The following is a 20,411-nucleotide window of genomic DNA, read 5'->3' on the forward strand; positions in this document are numbered from 1 at the left end:
TTGTGATGTCACATATCCCAACTGCAAAGAATGTTCTGCTTCAGCATTCTTGCCCTGCCTTCAGTCTGCCAACTGGCTTGGTTGACAACGGCTGGTGACCCAAGGAGCTGCTGATAGACGCGTACTAGCCATCTCTCAACAACTTCTTGAATCAGCTATTTCCACAGGTGTTCGAAAGAAGATGAGTTTTTACAGAAGGTAATTCCCAGATTCTTTTCCTGCTCCTTAGATCGCACGTGACAGGTTGGTGCCTCCTTCTCCTAGCCCAGGGGTGGCCAACCTGTGGCTCCGGAGCCGCATGCGGCTCTTCAGAGGTTACTATGTGGCTCCTTGCATAGGAGCTGACTCCGAGGCTGGAGCTACAGATGCTAACTTTCCAATATGCTGTGGGGTGCTCACTGCTCAACCCCCTGCTCTGCCCCAGCTCCTGCCACCACCCCACCCCTTCCCCCAAGGCCCCTGCCCCTTCCCCCGAGCCTGCCATGCCCTCGATCCTCCCCCCTCCCCACCACAGCATCCTGCTCACTGCGAAACAGCTGATTGCGGCGGGCAGGAGGAGTGGGGAGGGAGGGAGAGGTGCTGATTGGGGGGGCTGCCGGTGGGCAGGAGGGGCTGGGGGCTGGGGCGGTAGTGGATGAGAGCTGCTGACATATTACTGTGGCCCTTTGGCAATGTTCATTGGTAAATTCTGGCTCCTTCTCAGGCTCAGGTCGGCCACCCGCGTCCTAGGGACTGGTGGGGGCCAGGGTTGCAACAGTCAGGTCTCAACGTTCCGTTTTGATTTGAACGTCGGAATCTTTCAGCTCCCTCCTGCACCAGCCTTTCACCTTCTCTGGAGGCAGATTTCCACTGTTTTATCTTGCAGCAGACGAGTGGGGGTGAATTTCCAGGGTATCACCTAAAGGGAAGATAACAAAACTGGTGTAGAATTTAGACTGATATCTCCATAAATAGTATTTCCTCTGGAGTTGCCCCAATGCACTCCTTGCCTTCCCGTTGTGAATAGAAACCTTTTGTCTCATGTAATGATTGTCTAATGTAGGTGTATTGTTCATTCCCTCTGAGGCGCTGGCTACAGTCTGAACACAGGATACTGGGCTAGATGGACCTTTGGTTGGACCCAGGATGGGCAGTCTTGGGTTGCTTATGTTCTCGGTTGTATGAACCAGTCCTGGCTATTAGAGGAGCAGATGGCTTCAAAAGACCGGTCTCCTGGATCTGTGAATCCTGGGCAAACTAATTCCCTTCCTTTAGAGAATGACAGAAAAACCCATTTCCTCCTTCTTTCTATTCCAGGCTTCGTTCCTTTTTCCAAAGACTCGCCTCTAGGGAGCACAGAGAGATCCATGTGCACAAAGTGCTTGTCCAACCTGTAGCAATGGGGGCATGCTCTGACATTAGCCAGCAAGAACAAGCCTTGCCAGAGAAGCCCCAGAGAAGGAAATGTTCATGGTCCATCCTGTCAGGCATGAAAAGACTTTGTGTCTGTAGCCAATCTGACACCTCGATGGCAGACAGGGATGAGGAGAGAACAATTTCCTCACAAAGAAGGTGGAGGCACTTGTCCCGGAAGAAGATAGCAGCTGAGAACCAGGTGGAGTCAGAGGAGGTGAAGCTGCAGGAGGATACAGGGAAAGTTGAACTGGATCCTACAGGTGAGGATTCAATCCACATGGTTAGCGAGGAGCATGTGAGGAATACTCACACCAGTCACCCTACAAGCCTTACACATCAGGGCCTTCTCACGGGACAGCGATGGGTACCAGGGCCGGCTCTGGCTTTTTTGCCACCCCAAGCAAAAAAAAAAAAAATTGTGCAGGGGCCGAAGTGGCGATGGGGTGGGGGGAACAAACCTGCCAGCCAGCGGAAACAGCAAAGGGGGGAAACCAACCTGCCAGCCAGCCGGCCGGAGCATCAAAGGGGGGGTCGGGAAACCTGCCGGCCGGTCGGAGTGATGAAGGGGGCGGGGGGAGGGATGAATCAAACCTGCTGGCTGGAGCAGCGAAGGGGGGGCGCGAAACAAACCTGCCGGTCGGAGCGACAAGGGGGGGGGGGCGTGAAACAAACCTGCCGGTCGGAGCGACGGGGGGGGGGGGGGGGGGTGAAACAAACCGCCCAGCCGGCCGGAGCACCGAAGGGAAGAAAAAAGAAAAAACCAAAAAGAAAAAAAATCCCTGCGGGGCGAGGGGAGCGCGGGTGCAGGGGGACTCCGAGCCCTGCAGCCCCCGGGCAGCGGAGTGCACACTCCAGCTAGCGCGGGGGGTGGAGACAAGGGGGGCGGCCAGGGCTTCCTTAAGCGGGGTGCTCGCGCCGCCTGCTGGGAGGGCTCCACGCCGCTCCGGTGGGCGGGCTGCCGTGCCGGGCTTGCTGCAGACCTGGCACCGCTCCCAGCAGCTCCCCTCCTCTGCGCTGCCGCCCCCTACAGGGCCGCCGGAGCAGCAAACCAAAAAGAAAAAAACCTGCCTAGGCGGCGGAAGCAGCAAAGCCCCCCCCGAAAATGGGATTGGACGGACTGCCGCCCCTTGGAATCTGCCGCCCCAAGCACCAGCTTGCTCGGCTGGTGCCTGGAGCCAGCCCTGATGGGTACCTCAGACTCTGGAATCCATTTAGTGCCAGAACCTCTTGGCGAGGGTGGCCAAGGTCCATCGCTGAGGTGGGGAGAGCTGAGTGTGTCAGGTCGCCCCCCTCTGGGGATCTGGCGCTGTGGGGTGGGGAGTACTAACATTGATCCAGGCTGTAAGGAGAACAGAGAGGCTGGACGTTGTAGGAAATCATTTCTTTTCTCCTGGATCGGGTCCGTTTCATCAGTAAAATGCTCCAGAGGTCTCAGCAGGTCACAGCTGGGAACCGTAGCAGAGCTGAGCCATTACTTCTTGGGGGGTTAAATGCAAATGAGGCCTGTTGCCCATCACTGACAGGAAAGGTGTACAAGGGGAGAAGACTAGAATACACCATTGAAAAGAAACAGGCCCCTAGGTCCGAGGAAGCCTCGTGTGGTAAAAGCCCCCAGCAAAGAGCCATGAGATCGGAGTTCTCTGCTTAGCTGCCAACAACCTTCAGTCTGACCCTGGGCAAGTGGCTTCAGGGCTCTGGGCCCGACTTCCATCCTCTGTAAACCAGGGATACTACATGGAAAAGGGAAATGTTACGAATGTTTCTTTCTGCTCCAGGGATGAAGAAGGAGGCGTCGGAGTCGCAGGGGAAGTGGGAAGAAGGGAGCCCAGAAGAGCAGGAAGAAGAGCGCACTCCCACCCCCTCATTACCAAGCACCTCCCATATGACCATGGTAATGACGCTTTGTGACTGTGCTATTGGAAAGCCTCCCCTGCTGGGTGTATTAATATCTCCCGGAGCTGGGATCTCTGACAGGAGACCTACCTGCCCCTTGCTCAGGGAGCTGAAAAGAAACACTCTTCAAGTGTGATCGACTCCAGCCAGTCTTTACGAGTTTCTCTGGGTTGCTTGAACGAGGCCCAGGTTGACAAAGGGGTTCAGGCACCTCAAGAAGTTCAGAGGTGCTTAGTGGGATTCGCAGAAGTGCCTGACTCAGGTGCCTGATTCTGATGCACTCTCCATGGGACACAGGCACTGCTGAAAATCCTACCAGGCCCCTCCCTGCACTTGTAGGGGTAACCCACACACCTGCTGGGTGGGGTGTTCTGGCCCGTCTAGCGGCACCAGGACCACTTAGAGACAGAGATCAAAGGAGTCTGCTCTAGAGCCTTAGCTAACAGCCAGTTGGGTTTTAGCTCCTGCGGGAGAGGCTCCTGCAGGTCCCGAGGTCCCAGGTTGGATCCCCTCTGCCAGGAGTATCTATGCGAGTGTGTCGCTCTGGTGTGCTCTACTGCATCCTCAGCTGCTGGCGTCCAGGACAGACGGGGCTAATCCAGCCACGCAGGCCAGCTGCAGTAACACTCAGGAGGTGCCTGAGACACCAGGGCAAAGGCCTCCAGCACCCCAGGCCTTGGGTTTAGGTGACCCTGGAACCAGCCCCCCTGCAGTAACATTGTGCCCAGTGAGTTCTGACCCACGGGGGGCTGGCCCCAGAGGCCCACAGTTTGGGAGTCTCCTCAGCCAGGCAGACTTGCTCCTTCAGTCGAAGTTTTGCTACTTTCTGTCCTGCCGGCGATTCCTGCCTGTTTTGTGGCAGCACCACACGCTGCAGGGTGGGGAAGGAAGAGGCATTTCCGTTTGGGCCCTGTTCTCAGTCCTTTCCTCGCAGACACTGTGGGCTGCTAGAGTTGCTGAGCCAATCTGCTCAGGCGCTCGGGGTGGGATGGGACATGGGGCAGGTTCTGCAGTGACCCCTCGGCTGCACTCAACAAGCAACTTGACTGGGCTTTGCAGGCCAATGAGGCTTTCTCAGCAAAAGCTGGGCTTCCTGGGGGGAGGGGCTAGAGAGGGAGGAAATGGGGTGCCCTTGGGGTCCCCGCACCGGCTGAGAGGCTCCCATCTCTTCTCAGGCAGAGGGGGAGGGGGAAGCGTATGAAAGACCGAGGAAACCTCGGCACCTGTGGAGGTTTGTCAAGAAAAGGGCTCAGCCGGAGTCTCCACGCTCACTGGGCGCTGCCAGCCTCCCGCCGGGACAGACTGTTCCAGGGCAGCTGAGCAATGGAAATACTCAGTCCCGAAAGGCTCTGTCCCTGTTCATTGCAGACCCCCGGGGAGCAGCTTCCCTCAGCCCAGCTCCAAGCCCTGCTGATGAGAGCTGTGAAGGGTCTGACGACACCCACCCTGGAGCGATTTCAAGCCGCCGAGGAAGAGCTGAGGACCATCGTATCTCTACACGGAGACAAGATGGAGAGAGTAAGAGACTCCCGCCGTGGGGCAGGGGGATGCTGCGCAGAGAGGGGGAGGGGAGAATTTCCTCTCCTAGGAAACCGTTCCTGGGACACACGGGCATGGTGCTGTGAAGGTTGGCTGAGCCCCTTTCCCTTCATCGCTTGGCCGCGGGGATCTGCGGCGTCCGGTGTTTAGCGTGTTCTCTGCCCGCTGGAGCTCTGACACGTCCCTGAGGACAGCCCAGCCCCACTGAAGGGGAGCGATAGCCCCGGCCCTGGCAGCGCAGCACTTACCTAGTCTGCCCATGGGCCTCCACACTGGTTTCCTCAGACATGCTGCGGGGCCTTGTTTTTCCAGCTGAGGGATCAGGAGGAATTTGGCTTTGCACTTTTCTCTCTCTCTCTCCCTAGCTCTGATCCTGTTGCCCATCCCCACAGGATCTGAGTGCCTCCCCCGTGAATTAGACTGGCCTAGGGAGGTTTCTGGCAGACTTCATTCCTACATCCCCTGGGTAGGAGGCTCTCAGAGTCATTATTCCCCCGATTAATGAAGCTCCACCACCCTCCTGGGAGGTAGGAATTCAACCCGTTTGACACCTGGGGAAACTGAAGCCCAGAGAGCTCCTTGATTTGCCCAAGCCTGCGCAGGTGGGGTTATTGAGAAAGGAATCAGGGTTCACATTCCCTACAGTCCTTTAAACGTTGCCTTCAATCGCTCGGCCTGGAAATAGGTGACATTCCTGCCCTTCCCCAGATACCGCCTGCCCATGGCGCCCAAGTGCAGACTTATTCCCTTCTTGGGCTTTGGCTTTCCTGGAAACTCAGAAACTAATAAACGAACAGAATCCTCAGCCTGAGCTTCCTCCCCAAACCTGCCTGTTCCTGGGGTTTCCTGCAGGTCGTCCCTGTCTCTGACCGAGTTCCCTGTTTCCAGCAGGTCCGAGGGGAAAGTTAACAAATGGCCCCCAATCAGCAGATTGATTCGTGCAGGGCTCTAACTCCTGCTAGCAGAACAGGGCAACAGAATCCAGCCACCCGGGTTGTAGCTCCTGCTCCTTGTTGGCGAGAGGAAAGAGCAATGACCAGTTCCTCATGGAAGAGCCCGAGGGGGCGGCTTGTCCCTTTCGGGTCTGTCCACCTTGTGCTGCAAACTCTGCAGCAGGAGCCGGAAAGCCTGGCCCTACGGACGTGGGCTCCCAGGGCTGGCACTGTGGGGCCAAACGGCAACGCAGCCTCTTCTGGGCTTGGGCTGGAACTTGAGCTCTGAAGCCTGGGGAGGAGGGGGCTTCAGAGCCTGGGCTCCAGCCCAAGTCTCCAGGTCTGCACTGCTGTTCCCAGTGCCATAGCCTGAGCCCGAGGTTAGAGACCCGGCTTTGAGATTGGTTACGGCAGGTTTTAAAATCCCGCAGTGCAGAGGTTCTCCTTAGGGCTGGGGCCTGGAGCTGGCTAGCCCCGTCCAACTAGCCCTGCCTGCCATCTCTGGGATGGGCTCTGGGGTACATCAGTGGAACCAGCTGGGTCTGGAGCAGCGCTTCTCTACCTGGGACATCCTCAGGGCCAAACAGGTGGTATTGGACGTGCCCCACACAACACATATGGGGCCCACAATGGAAACTGGCTTGAGAAGCACGGGCCTGGAGGAACTGATTGTGCTAGAGAGATCAGCAGGAAGTTGCAGAGATGGAGGAAAGGCTCCTGCAGGGAAGCCCTTGAGAGCAGGGCTGAGAGCAGTTTGCTAAGGCAGGGAAGGCCCTGGGACATCAGGGGAGTTTGGGCTGTGCCCACAGTAAGGTTTTGGAGAAGGCTTTTGTGTGTGTTTCTGAGCTTTAAGGTGCTAAACCAGACCTCAGGAAGGCTGGGGTTCCTGGACTTGTCAAACCCTCTTTCTTCAGATTATGGAGGAGCCAAGATGGGCAACTGAGGTGAGAGGCGGCTTGCAGGGCTGCCAGGAGGGGTTACCTGGGAGAAGGCCACTCATGGATAAATCCATCCCTCAACTTTCTGGCATTCTTCCAGGTTGGAGACGTCGTGGGACGTATCTTAATCTGGCTGGACAACGTCTGTCATCCCAGAGCCAGAAAAGCAGCGCTGAGGGCCACAGCCTTGCTGGCTCGTTCCCACCCCCAGGACGTGGTTCTGAGCTGTGTGGCACACACGCTGTCCTCGGACAGGTAGGGAGCTGCTCTGTTATCACCTCAGGCCATTATTTCTCTTCCTGCTCCTATTGACAGGCCACAGTCCGGGAAGGGTCCGTTGGGCTCACGCAGCTGGAGGGAGTTTCCTGCTGTGCAGAGAGCTGTCCAGGCTCACCAACAGGAGATACCCAGGCCCAACCACTGAGGAGCCAACCCTCCTCCTGCATTCCCCAGGATGGAGACTTGCCAGTTTTCTGGAGAATTCCAGCACTGTCCTGATTTCTATGGGTCACCCCACTTCCTCTCCCATCCAGGTCAGGGCCAATAAATGACTTTGGGGCTCACTCCACATCCCTGGGTCATGAGGTCTGGTTGCTCCCTATTGTGTGAGAGAAGGCAGAGATGGAAAAGGCCCATGAGGTTCATCTGTCTGTCCCCTGGGGACCAGTGCAGGATTGTTACCTGTAGTCAGATCTCTAGTTATTCCATGGCTGAGGAAGTGGTGAAAAAAACACACTCATCCTTATGGAGCTGCACAGCAGAGGTAAATCTCTTAAAACAGAAAGTTCCAGACCTAATTGTTGCAAACTAACTAAATAAATAAATGAGCCACACATGACCAGAGTGTAAATGCCGTGCAGCCTGCCTGAGTCTGCAGACAGCCGGCAATAACAGCTCTGAGAGGGGTGAGTGCCTCTTTTCATCTCAGTATATTGTTAACTCTGAGTCCTGCTGGTTATTGCCAATCACTTTGCAGAGTCATCCAGCTGAGGTGTTTATAACACAGTCCCCATGCGCCTAGGGGCCGTGAAACCCAACTGGACCCTCGCCAGAGGTCAAAACTCCGGCCTTCCTCCGCATCCTCTGCAATGCAGTTCTGCACTGACCATAGACAAATCTGTGTCACATGGGAGAGAGAATTGAAGAGCAGCATGAAAGACACTGAATTTCTTACCCAGTTCAGTTACCAGAGGAATACAGTGTTGGTTTTCATATTGATTTGAGTGTTTGATTTGTAAACCTTTCAGGTTTGAATTCCTTGAAGCAGCCCCAGTGCTTTCCAGGGTCTGTGCTCAGAAGCTATAGAAACTCGGTGGCAGCGTTGGCACAGAATTTCAGTCAAGCTTCCTGAGGACCTTAAATCCAGGCCATTTGCTCTTGATTTGTCCAACCTAGTTCTCAGTGTCTCCAGGGCTGGACCACCATGTCCGACCTGCCTCACCAAACTTGGAAGTCAAATGACTGGAAGCCTTTTGGATCCATCTGCAGTCTTCCTGTGCGGATGCCTGGGGGGACCAGCAGTGCTTAGATCAGCAAGAATGGAGAGAAGAGAGGAGGGGGATTTCAGTACTAGTTTCATTCCAGCTCTGTCACACTGGGCAGTACAATCTCCCCTTCCAAGCTCCTGAACCCTCTCCTATCAGGGCATGTTCTCATTCAGTGTCTGACCCCGTCCACCACACTGCAGTAGGATTCAGCTGCTAAGAGACACTTGGCCAAATGCTGGGTCTCAGTTACACCCCCAAATAGCCAGAGTAACTCCAGTGAGGTCAGGCAAGTTCCTCGGGACTGACCCTAGCGTAACAGAGCAGAATGTTGCACAGTCTGGTGGTCACACTGTGCTGGTCACTCTGTGGTCAGATCATGGTCACTGTCCTGGAAACAGCGGTGCTAGCTTCAGGAACAATAACCCATTAGGGGAAAGGAATAAATACAACCTTCTCTGACAGGACTTGCCCTGCCTCAGCCTCCCTGCACCAATCAGTGTCTCCTCTCACAGACGCCTTTCCTGCCCGCTTTCCAAGCCTCTCCCTGGGGAGGGCAAGAGGTGGCCAAGCAGGGAAGGTCTGACTTCTCTTTCTGAATCTGCAGATGTGCCATTGAGCTGTGGAAGGCCTTGGGGGAAGAACCACGGCTCCCCAGGGAGGTGCTGCAGCAGCTGCTGGACAAGCTCCAGCAGAGACGCCGGGAGGAGAAGAGCGGCAATGTGTCCCTGGCTGTAAGTGAGATTTGAGATGTCACTTTGAGAACCTGCCACCGCGGGGAGGATGGTGCATCTGTGTGTGGGAGCTTCACCCCTTCTTAGCTTCATGCCACGGCTCCACTACACAATGAAGCCGACCTGCGTTACCTCGGCATACAGCCGCCACAGCAATTCCATCCCTTGTGTGTGTCTGCACTTTGCTGCTTGTGTCGGCAGTGCATGTCCTCACCAGAAGCGCTCGTCTCGATTGTACGGACAGGGTGGGGCATTGTGGGAAGGCTCCTGAAAGCCAGTTGACGTACGCGACGTTGTGTCTACACTGACACGGAATCGACGTAACTGCATTGACCTGGACTCTCTGCCACTTGTGGAGGTGGAGTTATGACTTTGGCACCAAGGGGCAGTTCTGCCGATGGGAAGGAAATTCCATAGTTAGGGTGATGCTGGGTGAGGGGCCTTGCGTTGACATAACTCTGTAATGCAGACCAGGCCTTGGTGTGTCCTGGCCACCTCCTAGCAAACCAAAGAGGTGTGAATAAAGCTTCGCCCAGGAAAAGTTACCGATCTGAAGTGGTTTATCTGCTGGTACCCTGGCTCTGTTGTCTGCTGCTCTAGGTGGCCCTTTAGTGAGCAGGTGCAGTTCGGGTGTCTCTTGGAAGTATCCAGGTTTCTGGCTCTCTAAATTGTGACTAGAAATCTTCCCAGCACGGGATCATGAGATGTCCGGTACTTTTGACTGGGCCAGAAACACTGGGGCTATGAGAACAGATCTCCTCAGGATGGTTTCAGCCCGTCCAGTCACGGCTGGAAAGCCAAAGCACAGAGTCTGCACCATTAAGCGAAATAATGGGGAATAACATCATCCAGACTCTTCTGACCGTTCCGTAGGGCTCCATCCTGCTTCCGTTCCAGGAATGGGGGAAGGTTCAGGACCCTCCAAATGTCTCCTCCCCTCTCAGGAGCCAATCCTCTTTTGTAATAGGCTGGGGAGGGAATGAGACCCGAGAAAAGGACAATAGCGAGTGGCAATGGGGGCAGGTGGCAGATTGGGATAGTGGAGTGAAATTCTTTCCCCCCTCCAGGCAATGAGGACCATTTACGAGGTCCTTTTCCTATGGAGATACCGAGAAGCCATCCTGGAAATGTATCCCCAGATGCTCATCCTCTGCATCAGGCAAGTGCAGTATGTGATGGATCTGCACTTGCCAGGGACCTACATGGCCAGCATGACATCCAGCCCCGAGGAGGGATCCAGCTGCCTCAACCCCCTAAGGTAATGACTGAAAGGAAAAGGAAGAACAGATTTGTTCTGCTAATCACATGTGGGCTGTTCATGGCCATCATTTGTTCGGGTGCTATAGTTAGCCCAGGCTCGCTTACACCAACTAAGGATCTGGCCCCACATGCCCGCTTGAGTCCTGTTACCTGTCACAGTAAAGAATCAAGTATTCAACCGCATTGAGTGATGACACCAACCATCTTCAGAAGCTACAGTGTCACTAACTGGTTACAAACTCAATGAAACTGCAGTGTTGACAGGGCCCATTGGGCAGGGAAGCACCATGATATCACACTGGATCTATCCTCGGGGAGGCTAGCTCCTGCTGTCCATGCTGTGTGTGCCAGGGCGTGTGCAGCTTTGCCATGCTTGGGGTTGATCGCATTGCCTGACACTGGTATTTTTTGTCTTTAGCACGTCGGTGGAGGCTGTGAAGACTCTTTTTTCCATGCCCGGATACTGGAAGGAATTTGCCAGCATCCAATTTCAGCAGGGTTGGGACATGATATCTTCACGATATTACTATTCGCAGGGTGTTGGCCTGATTGCAAGGTAGGAGCCCAAAGGTTCCTCTTCAGTGGGTCTCTCTTGGGAATGGGATTTCCGTGTGAAATGTTCCTCTGTTCCAGGCTGCCATCTCAGCCCAGCAACTAGAGAGGAACTCTCTCTCCCCCTTGATAACCACAAGGGACTTTCTGCTCCATGTTCCAGAGCCATGATAGAGTTTGAGAACCCTCAGCTCCCTGCCGTCTTCAGAGAAGCCGTCACCATTGTCCAAAGGGAGAAGGAGGAGGAGCAGAGAAATATTGCCATGACTTTCTGCACTGAGGTGAGATTCATTAGTTGACAGGAGAGCAGCTCAGGCCAGTAAGCTCTGGGCACATTGTCAGCAGCTCAGCAGCCTTCCAGCCAGCTAGCTCCTCTCCGCACATGGATGGTGGTGGGGCATGGCACAGAGGGGGAGGGAGAGACAGGGTGAGATCGCTCCTGGCTGGATGTGCCTAGGTGGGATCATGTGACAAGAGGAGATGGTTCTCCGGTGCCCCAAGGCCATGCTTCTCTCCTCACCTTTTCCTGGGGTTCTGCTTTTCTTCTGCCCCAGGGGTCGCTCCATGGCACTCAGTGGGGCCTGGAGATTCCCCTTTCCCTGGGGGTTTATTTGTGACTTGTGCATTAGTCTAAGTTCTGGGAATGAACCAACTGAAAGAGCAGCAACTGGCTCCCTACACACCGGAGACGTTGTATGGGAGTAAGTGGCCTTTTGGTAAAGATGAGTGTCCAGGGAACAGACCCCACAGGAAGACCTCTGCTCCTCAACCCGATGTTGATTTGGCTCTTTCCAGTTTCTCCAGAGTCCTTCCATTGAGACAATAATGACAAAATCAGAGCTCCAGGCGCAGCTCATGGAATGGACCCAAGATAAAAATCCCATTGTACGTCGGCTCAGTCTGCGAGGCCTTGGCAGTATTGTGCTCCAGCCAAAAAAGGTGAGGGGTATGGATTGCCCGGGGGACCGAGGAAGCCGATGTCTATCAAATAGCTCAGCAATGAGAGCGAGGTCCCCACACAAGCCTTGTTGTTTAACGCACAGCACTCAAATGTTGGAGGTGCTTTACTGAGCAAATCAAGGCACGACGTGGTCCCTGCTCCCGTGAGCTGACCCCTGATTGCAGATGTAATGCAATGGGGGAGGCGGGTGAGCAAAGACAAAGGTTACAGTGAGCAGCTGGCAGAGAGTGACAGGAGAATGACTTTGTGCCCCGTTGGGTGGCTGTGCCAGCCGTGGTCTCTCATAGGTGGGAGTGGGATGGGCCAGCATATGCCCCAGGCTGTCATCCAGGATAGTAATGAGCTGCCTTCTCCATTGCTGCAGGTGCAATCGTTACGGGCCCAGCTGCCAGCGATCATGGACATGTTCTGTGACAAGGACGGAGTGCGTGTCATGGGGGCCATGCATCAAGCTGGACACATCATCTACCTCCTGAATGGGGAGGGGCTTGGATCCATCTCCCAGGACATTGCAGTCAGCCTTCGCCCCTTCATTGATGACGTAAGGCTGGGAAACACAGGAGAACCCCATTCCCCTCCTCCACCTGTCTCTGGTGCCCTTGTCTCTCTCTCCCCATCCCCTTGTCTCCCACCCCTCAGCCCTGCCATGGAGCCTCCAAGGGATGCCCCTGCCATGGGTGGGGAATCTCCTGCTCAGCCACCTCCCTGTCAGAGCTCTTCTCCGCACACCTCAGCCTCAGCGCCATGCTCCCAGCCCCTGCTGCAGCCTGGCCTGGGGGAGAGGAGCCTGGCTCTGGGCAGGCGACCAGCTGTCTGGAGAACACCGGCCCCCAAAGAGGTGGAGATTCCCAGCAGGAAAGAAGTGGGTCGGGAATGGCCGGGCTCTCAGGGGCACCGAGGAGCAAAAGAACTGCTGTGTTTTGTAGCAGCACCTCCCTGAAAGGCTCCAGCAGCTGCTCCTCCCCTTCCCCAGACCGGTCTCCAGCAGCCTTCCCTCCCTTTCCCCTCATCTTCTAGGGGTCTAGGATTCTGTGCTCTCCAGACAAACATTGCGTCTAGGACACCATGGGGCTGCACAGCCCTGCACAGCGTCTCAGGCCCTGTTCTGCACAAGATGTCTATGGCGCTGGCCTGGTGGCCTCACAGCTCCCGCGACCCAAGTCAGTTATCACAGGGGATCCAGAGCAGCGTGCGGATTATGACTCTGTTGCGTTATGCTCTGATCCTGCCTGGCTTTAACCAGGCTTCCCCACTCCCTGTGTGTCATTGCCAGGAGAGGGGCAGTGTGCGCTCCGCTGCCATTTTACTGCTTGGCAACGTGGTGAGCAGCGTGAAGGACCCAGACAAACCCATCGTGCAGCAGAAAATGATCCACTGCTTGCTCCCGCTCCTGCTGCACCTTGAAGACCGGGATGAGAGTGTGACACTGGTAAGTGCCACGGTCATTATTTCCTTAAGAGCAAAGAGCCAGAATCCCCTGGGGTCCCCACTCCATTAATGGCCAGAGCCCCTTGCCCAAGCAGAGTCTTCTCCTCCCTGCTTCACTCCATGCTGGAGCCCAGTGCCTCATCCATTCTCACAGCACAATTGGGAAGAAAAGCCATTTTCTGGGAAAGAGCCCTGACCCTCTCCTGCAAAGACAGGCCTCAGGCCTTTGGGCTGCTGCATCCAAAGGTTCACAACAAGAGGCAGCAAGAGAAAAGGGAGCACAGATCTGTAAGTGCCCCTTCAGTTCAGGGAGCTGATATCTGCCCACAGCCTTCTGGAAAGTGGGTGCAGCTGCCCTGACTTCTTCCCTGGAGCTCCTGAGAGAACTTCTCCAGGTCCCAGCTTCCCAGAATTCACCGGACGTTGCCCTCTTTCGTTGGGCCAGCTGGGATGTGGAGGGAAGCCTGATCTGGGGCCCCTTTGGTCTGACTCTTTGGGATCCCAGAGCTGACTCACGCTCTCATGCAGTCTCTTTGCGCCTAAGGACTGAGCTGTGGAGATCTCTTATGAATCTTTCCAGGGCCGTCCATAGAGGGGCGCAGGGCCTGGGACAACACCCCCTACTCTGTCCTAAGCCCCAGCCCCACTCCATCCCTTCCCCCAAGTGCCACCCCACCTCTTCTCACCCCTGCTCCGCCCCCTGCCCCATCCCTATTCCTCCCCTCCCCCCAAACCCCCACCCCCTCATTTCCCGAACGACGCTGGGAGCTGGCGAGGTGGGGCATAGCATAGTGGGACCGGGAGTCCTGCTCCTGGCCCCTGCATGGCCCACGTCCTGCATCCCCCTGAAGTGCGGGGCCCCCCAAAGCGCAGGGCCCTGGTCAACCACTCCAAACCATCCAAAGACAGGACGGCTCTGGCTCGCTCCAGCCAATTCCCTCTCCTGAGCACACTCCTGTGTACAACAAATGACAGGAATCTCCTCCACTAGCAGGAAAAGCAGGAGAACAAGGGACGGGGAAGGCTCCATGTCCCCCAGACTGTCCCTCTCTCAGTGAGAACCCTCTTGGTCTCACCTTCTCTTGCAGAGATGCAAACTGACGCTCTTCCGCTGCGCAGTGTTTCTCAGGTGGGCTCATTTGAAGATGCTGTTCCGCAGCATGGCCTGGGATGGCTCCACACAGCTCATGAAGTGTGCCTGGAAGTGCTTGGTAGGTCAATTCCCTTTGCCTTGAGAGTGGTGAATGGGGACTTGAGGGACACCTTTCTAACCCCACACCCTGAGTACCCATCTGCTTCCGTCGGGTGGCAGGACTGTATTCCAGGCTCTCTCCTGGTTCGTTTCTGCAGGAGTTACAATCCCTTCATATTTTTGAAAATTTTCTCCTCAACTGTCAGACCTGCAAACGTTTGTCTTTGAAAATGAAAGCTGAGGTTCTGGAGAACACAATAGTAACTCCAGAGAGGTGCTGCTGTGGCGCATGGGCTCATACTGGCTGTTGCCATGACCTGGCTCTATGCTTTGGCTTCCCTGGACTAGTCGCTGTGGGAAGAACATGTCATTTGTATATTGTGCGTTTCTTCCTCCTTTCTTCCTAGATGCAGAACAACAAGAGCCACATCCCCAAATTCCTGTTCCAGGCCTTAGAGTACCTGGAAAGCTCACAGACAACAATCAGACATTCTGCAGCCCTGTTCATTGGTAAGCAGAGCAACTTCACTCGAGCTTTCTTGAACTGCTTCCTTCAAAGCCCTTTTCTAGACTGCTGCTCTGTTCCCTCCGACAGCCCCAGAATCCTGAAAGTAAGTGTGTGTGTGGGGGGGGGGCGCCTAAGAGGGCCCTGCACCCAGTGAGGATCCCTTCCCTGGCTAGAGGCGTCTTTTTAATTTTTACTCACCTAGCGGCGCTCTGGGTCTTCGGCGGCACTTCGGCAGTGGGTCCTTCAGTGCCGCCGAAGACCTGGAGCAAGTGAAGGACTCACCGCCGAAGTGCTGCCAAAGACCCAGAGCGCCACCCGGTGAGTACAAGCCCCACGTGTTTTTTTATATATGTGGTTGTTGTTGTTGTTGTTTTGTCATCCTTGCCGGGGCCCCGTCGAAACTGTTTGAATTGGGCCCCGCACTGCCTAAAGCCGGCCCTCTGTGTGTGTGGGTGTATGTGTGTGTGTGTGATAGAGAGAGAGAAAAAATTAACATGTCTTCCAAGATGAAGGGAGCAACTTAGCTCTATTGACCGCACCAACTTCCCCTGCCCACAACAACTCTTTGGCTGCGCCTAGGGGAAACCAGCATGATGTGAATTCAATCTCCTTTGGAAATCAGTCTCTCAGTGACTTCTAGGCTTCTGATGCTTTATCTAATGTGCTTTGGGAACAGGTGTAAGGAATGTATTTAATTTCCCAAGGGCTGTCTTGGGAGAATGGCTGCATCTTTCGCAGTTTTCAGCAAAGGATTTGAAAAGTAATGAGATTCATTGTCTGTCTAGGAAATACTATCCACCATTACTGTGACTTGTTGTCTGAAACAGTGACTGAAGATGGCATCTCCCGCCTGTATGAAGGTAAGGAAATACCTCTGTGTGTTTGTGCCTCTGTGGGAAGTACAGGGGTGCAGCACAGGGCCTGAACACAGGTTGGAATGTGTCCCTCTCTGTCTAAGGACAGTGTTTAAGGAAGAAGGATGGTCACGCGAGCTTTGATCGAGGTGCCACAATATGTGTACGGGAGCAGGGGAATTCCATCCCTAGCTCCTAGAATAGACATAGCCTTAGAGCTGTTTGGGGAGACTGTCTTCTTAGAGGTCAGAACGTCTCTAAAGGAAGGCCTGACAGAATTGAAAAGGGCTGTTGTTATTATTAAGGGCAATGATGAGGATGACAATTACCCTCTGTAGGGAAAGATTCATCACTTGCCCTCCCTGTAATGGAGAGATTTCAGGCCAGGGAACCACTCAGAACTTGGTTATCAACTCACAGGAAATCCCCTGAGTGCCCATTGGAAACATCTTTCCCTGTGACCTCTTAAGGAATGAAGGCACAGGGCCACACAGGATTTCAGTAGACATTAGGAGTCTAAATCTCTCTGCAGATCTGTGCGTAAATGTTGGATCATTTAACACCTCTGCTGCTGTCACTTTTCTGTTCCATCCCAAGCAGAGTTGCCCCCACCTGCCTGTGTTTTAGCGTGTGGATGTGTGTATGCTGGGGGAGGGGGAAGTTACGCACAGAATGGGGTCTCCTCTCTGTCCAGGGCTATTTTGGGAGTAGCTGAGTTGCTGTTTCTTGCCCGCAGACTCTTGGGTAGCTAATAGCATGTGGCAATGGCCATCTGAAGGGGAGGTTTCCTAGGCACCAGTCACATCAGCACCATGGGGCTTTCAACCCGTTTCCTCTTTGTTTCAGCTTTTCAGGAAGTGCCTTTGACATGTGACAGGACCACAGGGCACATCCTCAATAGATATTACAAATGGCTGCAGAAGCTTGGAAATCTCATGTCGGGTTCCGCATTCGACTAGGGAACCGGGACCGACACAGAAGACCTCTTTGTCCTGCTATGGTACGTACAACAGCGTCTTTGGAACAGGGACTGAACAACGAGGTGGATACTGGCAGATGACAGAAAATTGTGTAGGTCAGTGAGGCGTAGAGAAGACTTTGAAGAAGTGGAAAGGGATCTAATAAAGCCATGCGACTGCGCAGCACAATGGCAGATGAAACACAGAGCTGACAAAGTCAGGGCCATGCGCATGGAAAGCAGTGAGGTGAACGACTCCTACATATCGCTGGTGTTGGACACCAGAGCATGGACGGTTGGGCCCAGTGGCTGGAGCAGAGGTGGTGGGGCCTAGTGGGCAGGGTGGTGGTGGTCGAGCCGAGGAGAGCCAAGGGTTGGAGCCAGAGTGAGGAGCAGCTAGGGGCAGGGCCAGGGCGGGATTAACGATTCGCAGCCAACAGGAGCTGTAGGGGGCGGAGCCTACAGGCAAGAGCAGCTCATAGACTGTCACTAGCAGGGTTGGAAGGGACCTCAGGAGGTCATCTAGTCCAACCCCCTCCTCAACACAGGACCGATCCCCAACTAAATCCCCAAATGGCCCCCTCAGGGGTTGAACTCTCAACCCTGGGTTTATCAGGCCAATGCTCAAACCACTGAGCTACCTCCCCGGACAGAGGTTCCCAGCGTGGTGCTCATTGCGGTGTTGCGGCTGCGGGGGGGAGAGGAACGGCAGCACGCGGAGCCGCCTCGCCCCACCCTAGCCAGGCAGAGCCGGCCTGGCTGGAACGCAGCACACAGGGGCTTTAGCGGCTGTACCACGGGGCCCCCCCTTAGCCCTACTCCTTTCATGAGTCCATCACTGCCCCACTTCTGCCTCAGCCCCACACACGGTTACAGGGCAGAACCCTGTAGCTGAGCTCTGAAATCTCTCTCACTGTAATGAAGTTACTGCAGAGTCAGGACAACCCCACCTTTGGGCTCCATGTCTGACATCTCTCCCCACTGCACAGAGCCCTACATTCACAGAGCTTCTCGCATGCGATTCCCTCAGTCATCAGAGCCAGGCGGAGAGAGGAGAAAGTCTCCCAGACTCCCTTTATCCATTGCCAGCCCACAGGGTAGCGGAGGTTGTGGGAGGTTGGGTGCTCTCTTTACGCAATGCCAGCTCTCAGGGAAGTTACAAAGGAGCGTTAGCAAAGTGCGGTGGTTTTGTGCTGTGGAAAACTACCCTGCTTGAAGGTTTTGTTCTTCTGATTTGTGTTCCTGCCATTTCTCCCTCTTACAAACATCTAGAGGCTAACAGGAGCCAACTGAGCCCACCACTGATCACATCTCTTGGGAGACGCCAAAGCAGCTGTTGCATGGGAAGGAGGAGAGAGAAGAGGCAGAGCAGGATGTGCCGGGGTGCACCAGGCACACATAACCTCACAGTCTAGGCGGTGGAAGCCAAGCCCCTCCCCAACCCTGCCGGACATGCTACAACTGGAGCACCAGTGTGACAGGGAGCAGCTCAGCTCAGTCTAGGCAGATGCCGAAAATGGAGGATGCACATTGTAGGCTCCAGTCCAGAAGCAGCTGAAGCCCCTGACTGCAGAGCCCCGAGGTGCTGAGACCCAACCCCATCCCCAGGTGCCTGCAGACGTGCAAGGGAGCTCGGAGTCTCTGGGAGATTCCCACGCCGGGAGCCCAGAGACCCCCAGCCCATGGCCTAGAGACATCTCGTAGGAAGTAACCTGGGAGAACTAGCCACCGTCATGCTGACGTCAGATGTTCTGGCTGGATCCCCACTGACTCAGTGCCAAACACACTGGCCATGGACAAGGCCCTGGGCTAGGACCCGGGGAAGAGTAACAAGGGTCCGGGTCCCCCTACCCTGGCCACCATCCATCCTTGGGTGGCAGCCCACCTCCCCAATGTGCCACTAGACTGCACAGCCGGAGAGAGCGGCCGCACGGACTCTGGTCTCTGGGCCCCACAGCCCCGACGGAGAGGGCGGCCGCACGGACTCTGGTCATTGGGCCCCACAGCCCCGACGGAGAGGGCAGCCGCACGGACTCTGGTCGTTGGGCCACACAGCCCCGACGGAGAGGGCGGCCGCACGGACTCTGGTCGTTGGGTCCCATAGCCCCGACGGAGAGGGCAGCCGCACGGATTCTGGTCTCTGGGCCACACGGCCCCGCTGGAGAGGGAGGCCGCATGGACTCTGGTCGTTGGGCCACACAGCCCTGACGGAGAGGGCGGCTGCACGGACTCTGGTCTCTGGGCCCCACAGCCCCGACGGAGAGGGCGGCCGCACGGACTCTGGTCTTTGGGCCCCACAGCCCCGCCGGAGAGGGCGGCCGCACGGACTCTGGTCGTTGGGCCCCACAGCCCCGACGGAGAGGGCGGCCGCACGGACTCTGGTCATTGGGCCACACAGCCCCGACGGAGAGGGCGGCTGCACGGACGCTGGTCGTTGGGTCCCATAGCCCCGACGGAGAGGGTGGCCGCATGGACTCTGGTCTCTGGGCCACACGGCCCCGCCGGAGAGGGCGGCTGCACGGACTCTGGTCGTTGGGCCCCACAGCCCCGACGGAGAGGGCGGCCGCACGGACTCTGGTCGTTGGGCCCCACAGCCCCGACGGAGAGGGCGGCTGCACGGACTCTGGTCTCTGGGCCCCACAGCCCCGACGGAGAGGGCGGCCGCACGGACTCTGGTCTCTGGGCCACACAGCCCCGACGGAGAGGGCGGCCGCACGGACTCTGGTCTCTGGGCCACACGGCCCCGCCGGAGAGGGCGGCTGCACGGACTCTGGTCTCTGGGCCCCACAGCCCCGCTGGAGAGGGCGGCCGCACGGACTCTGGTCATTGGGCCCCACAGCCCCGAGGGGGAGGGCGGCCGCACGGACTCTGGTCTCTGGACCCCACAGCCCCAACGGAGAGGGCGGCTGCACGGACTCTGGTCTCTGGGCCACACAGCCCTGAGGGGGAGGGCAGCCATTTTGACTGTGGCCATTAGGCCAAACCACACTGAGGCTAAGGGCAGTTATTTGGTTCCAGCCAAGGGACCTCGCCCCTTCATCTCTGAGGCATCCCTCGTCTGTCACCAGGAGACTGACCCCATGACATAAGACTTTCGGGGTCAAGATGCAAATGTGAGCAGAAGCAAGGAGTGGCATGTGACCCCTCTAAGAGCTCCTCCCACTCCTCTACCAATCTGGGGGTGTTTTATCTCCATCGATCTGCCTCAGGAATGGATCTGAGCAATGGGGGAAAGTTCTGGGGCAGAGTGACCCATCCGGAAGTGGGTCATGTAACCCCTCCAAGAACTCACCCCAGTTGGGGTGGGCCTCATCCCCTTAGGAGCAACCAGAGAGGGGATTTCACCAGACAGGGTAAGTGCCGTGGTGGGGTGACCTGCCCGTAAGAGGGGCCCATCACCCCTCCATGAAATCCCCCCACCGTCCTCTGCTAATCGATCAGGGTTTCACACTCACCCCTTAGGCCATCCCAGAAGGGAAACGTACTGATCAGAATAGGTAGTGCCCGAAGGCCTAGGCCAGAAGCCGCTGATCTCCGGAGCTCCATGTTTGCGTGACTGGCAGCATCATCCTGGAAGTTGCAACCCAACACTGCGCGGAAGAAGCCGACTCGTTCCAAGGATGTGTTTTGCGGAAATCATGGCCTCGACCTTCGGGCTATATCTGTTCTGATTGGTACATGTTTCCTTCTGTGATGGCCCAAGGTGGGAGTGAAACCATCGACAATTGCTAGAGGGTGGTGTGAGGACTTTTTAGAGGGACCACGGGATCCTGTTGCGGGCAG

General features: G+C 56.0%; 1 protein-coding gene across 2 annotated transcripts; it reads left to right on the plus strand.

Moving 5' to 3' along the window:
* The first annotated feature begins 39 nt into the window (after positions 1 to 39).
* LOC123356066 (maestro heat-like repeat family member 5) lies at positions 40 to 18,389 on the plus strand. 2 transcript variants are annotated; one of them, XM_044999035.1, is made up of 17 exons: positions 40 to 198; positions 1,297 to 1,655; positions 3,171 to 3,286; positions 4,657 to 4,806; positions 6,798 to 6,952; positions 8,789 to 8,915; positions 9,983 to 10,173; positions 10,594 to 10,731; positions 10,891 to 11,008; positions 11,523 to 11,666; positions 12,053 to 12,229; positions 12,962 to 13,117; positions 14,205 to 14,327; positions 14,716 to 14,818; positions 15,602 to 15,676; positions 16,517 to 16,670; positions 17,901 to 18,389. In XM_044999035.1, exons 1-16 carry the CDS (start codon positions 182 to 184, stop codon positions 16,627 to 16,629), a joined length of 2,262 nt encoding a protein of 753 aa, XP_044854970.1. In that variant the 5' UTR covers positions 40 to 181; the 3' UTR covers positions 16,630 to 16,670; positions 17,901 to 18,389. The 2 variants fall into 2 exon arrangements, with proteins under 2 accessions (XP_044854970.1, XP_044854971.1); XM_044999036.1 differs by having other exon boundaries at positions 10,055 to 10,173.
* The last annotated feature ends 2,022 nt before the right edge of the window (positions 18,390 to 20,411 follow it).

Source organism: Mauremys mutica, chromosome 24, assembly GCF_020497125.1.
Source record: "Mauremys mutica isolate MM-2020 ecotype Southern chromosome 24, ASM2049712v1, whole genome shotgun sequence".
NCBI classification, from domain to species: Eukaryota; Metazoa; Chordata; order Testudines; family Geoemydidae; genus Mauremys; species Mauremys mutica.

Bases quoted from the DNA above. Each gene is read 5' to 3' on its own strand.
- LOC123356066 (XM_044999035.1), top strand. The intron at 14,819-15,601 runs GTAAGCAGAGCA...TTGTCTGTCTAG, and splicing joins TTCTGCAGCCCTGTTCATTG to GAAATACTATCCACCATTAC. The intron at 15,677-16,516 runs GTAAGGAAATAC...TCTTTGTTTCAG, and splicing joins CATCTCCCGCCTGTATGAAG to CTTTTCAGGAAGTGCCTTTG.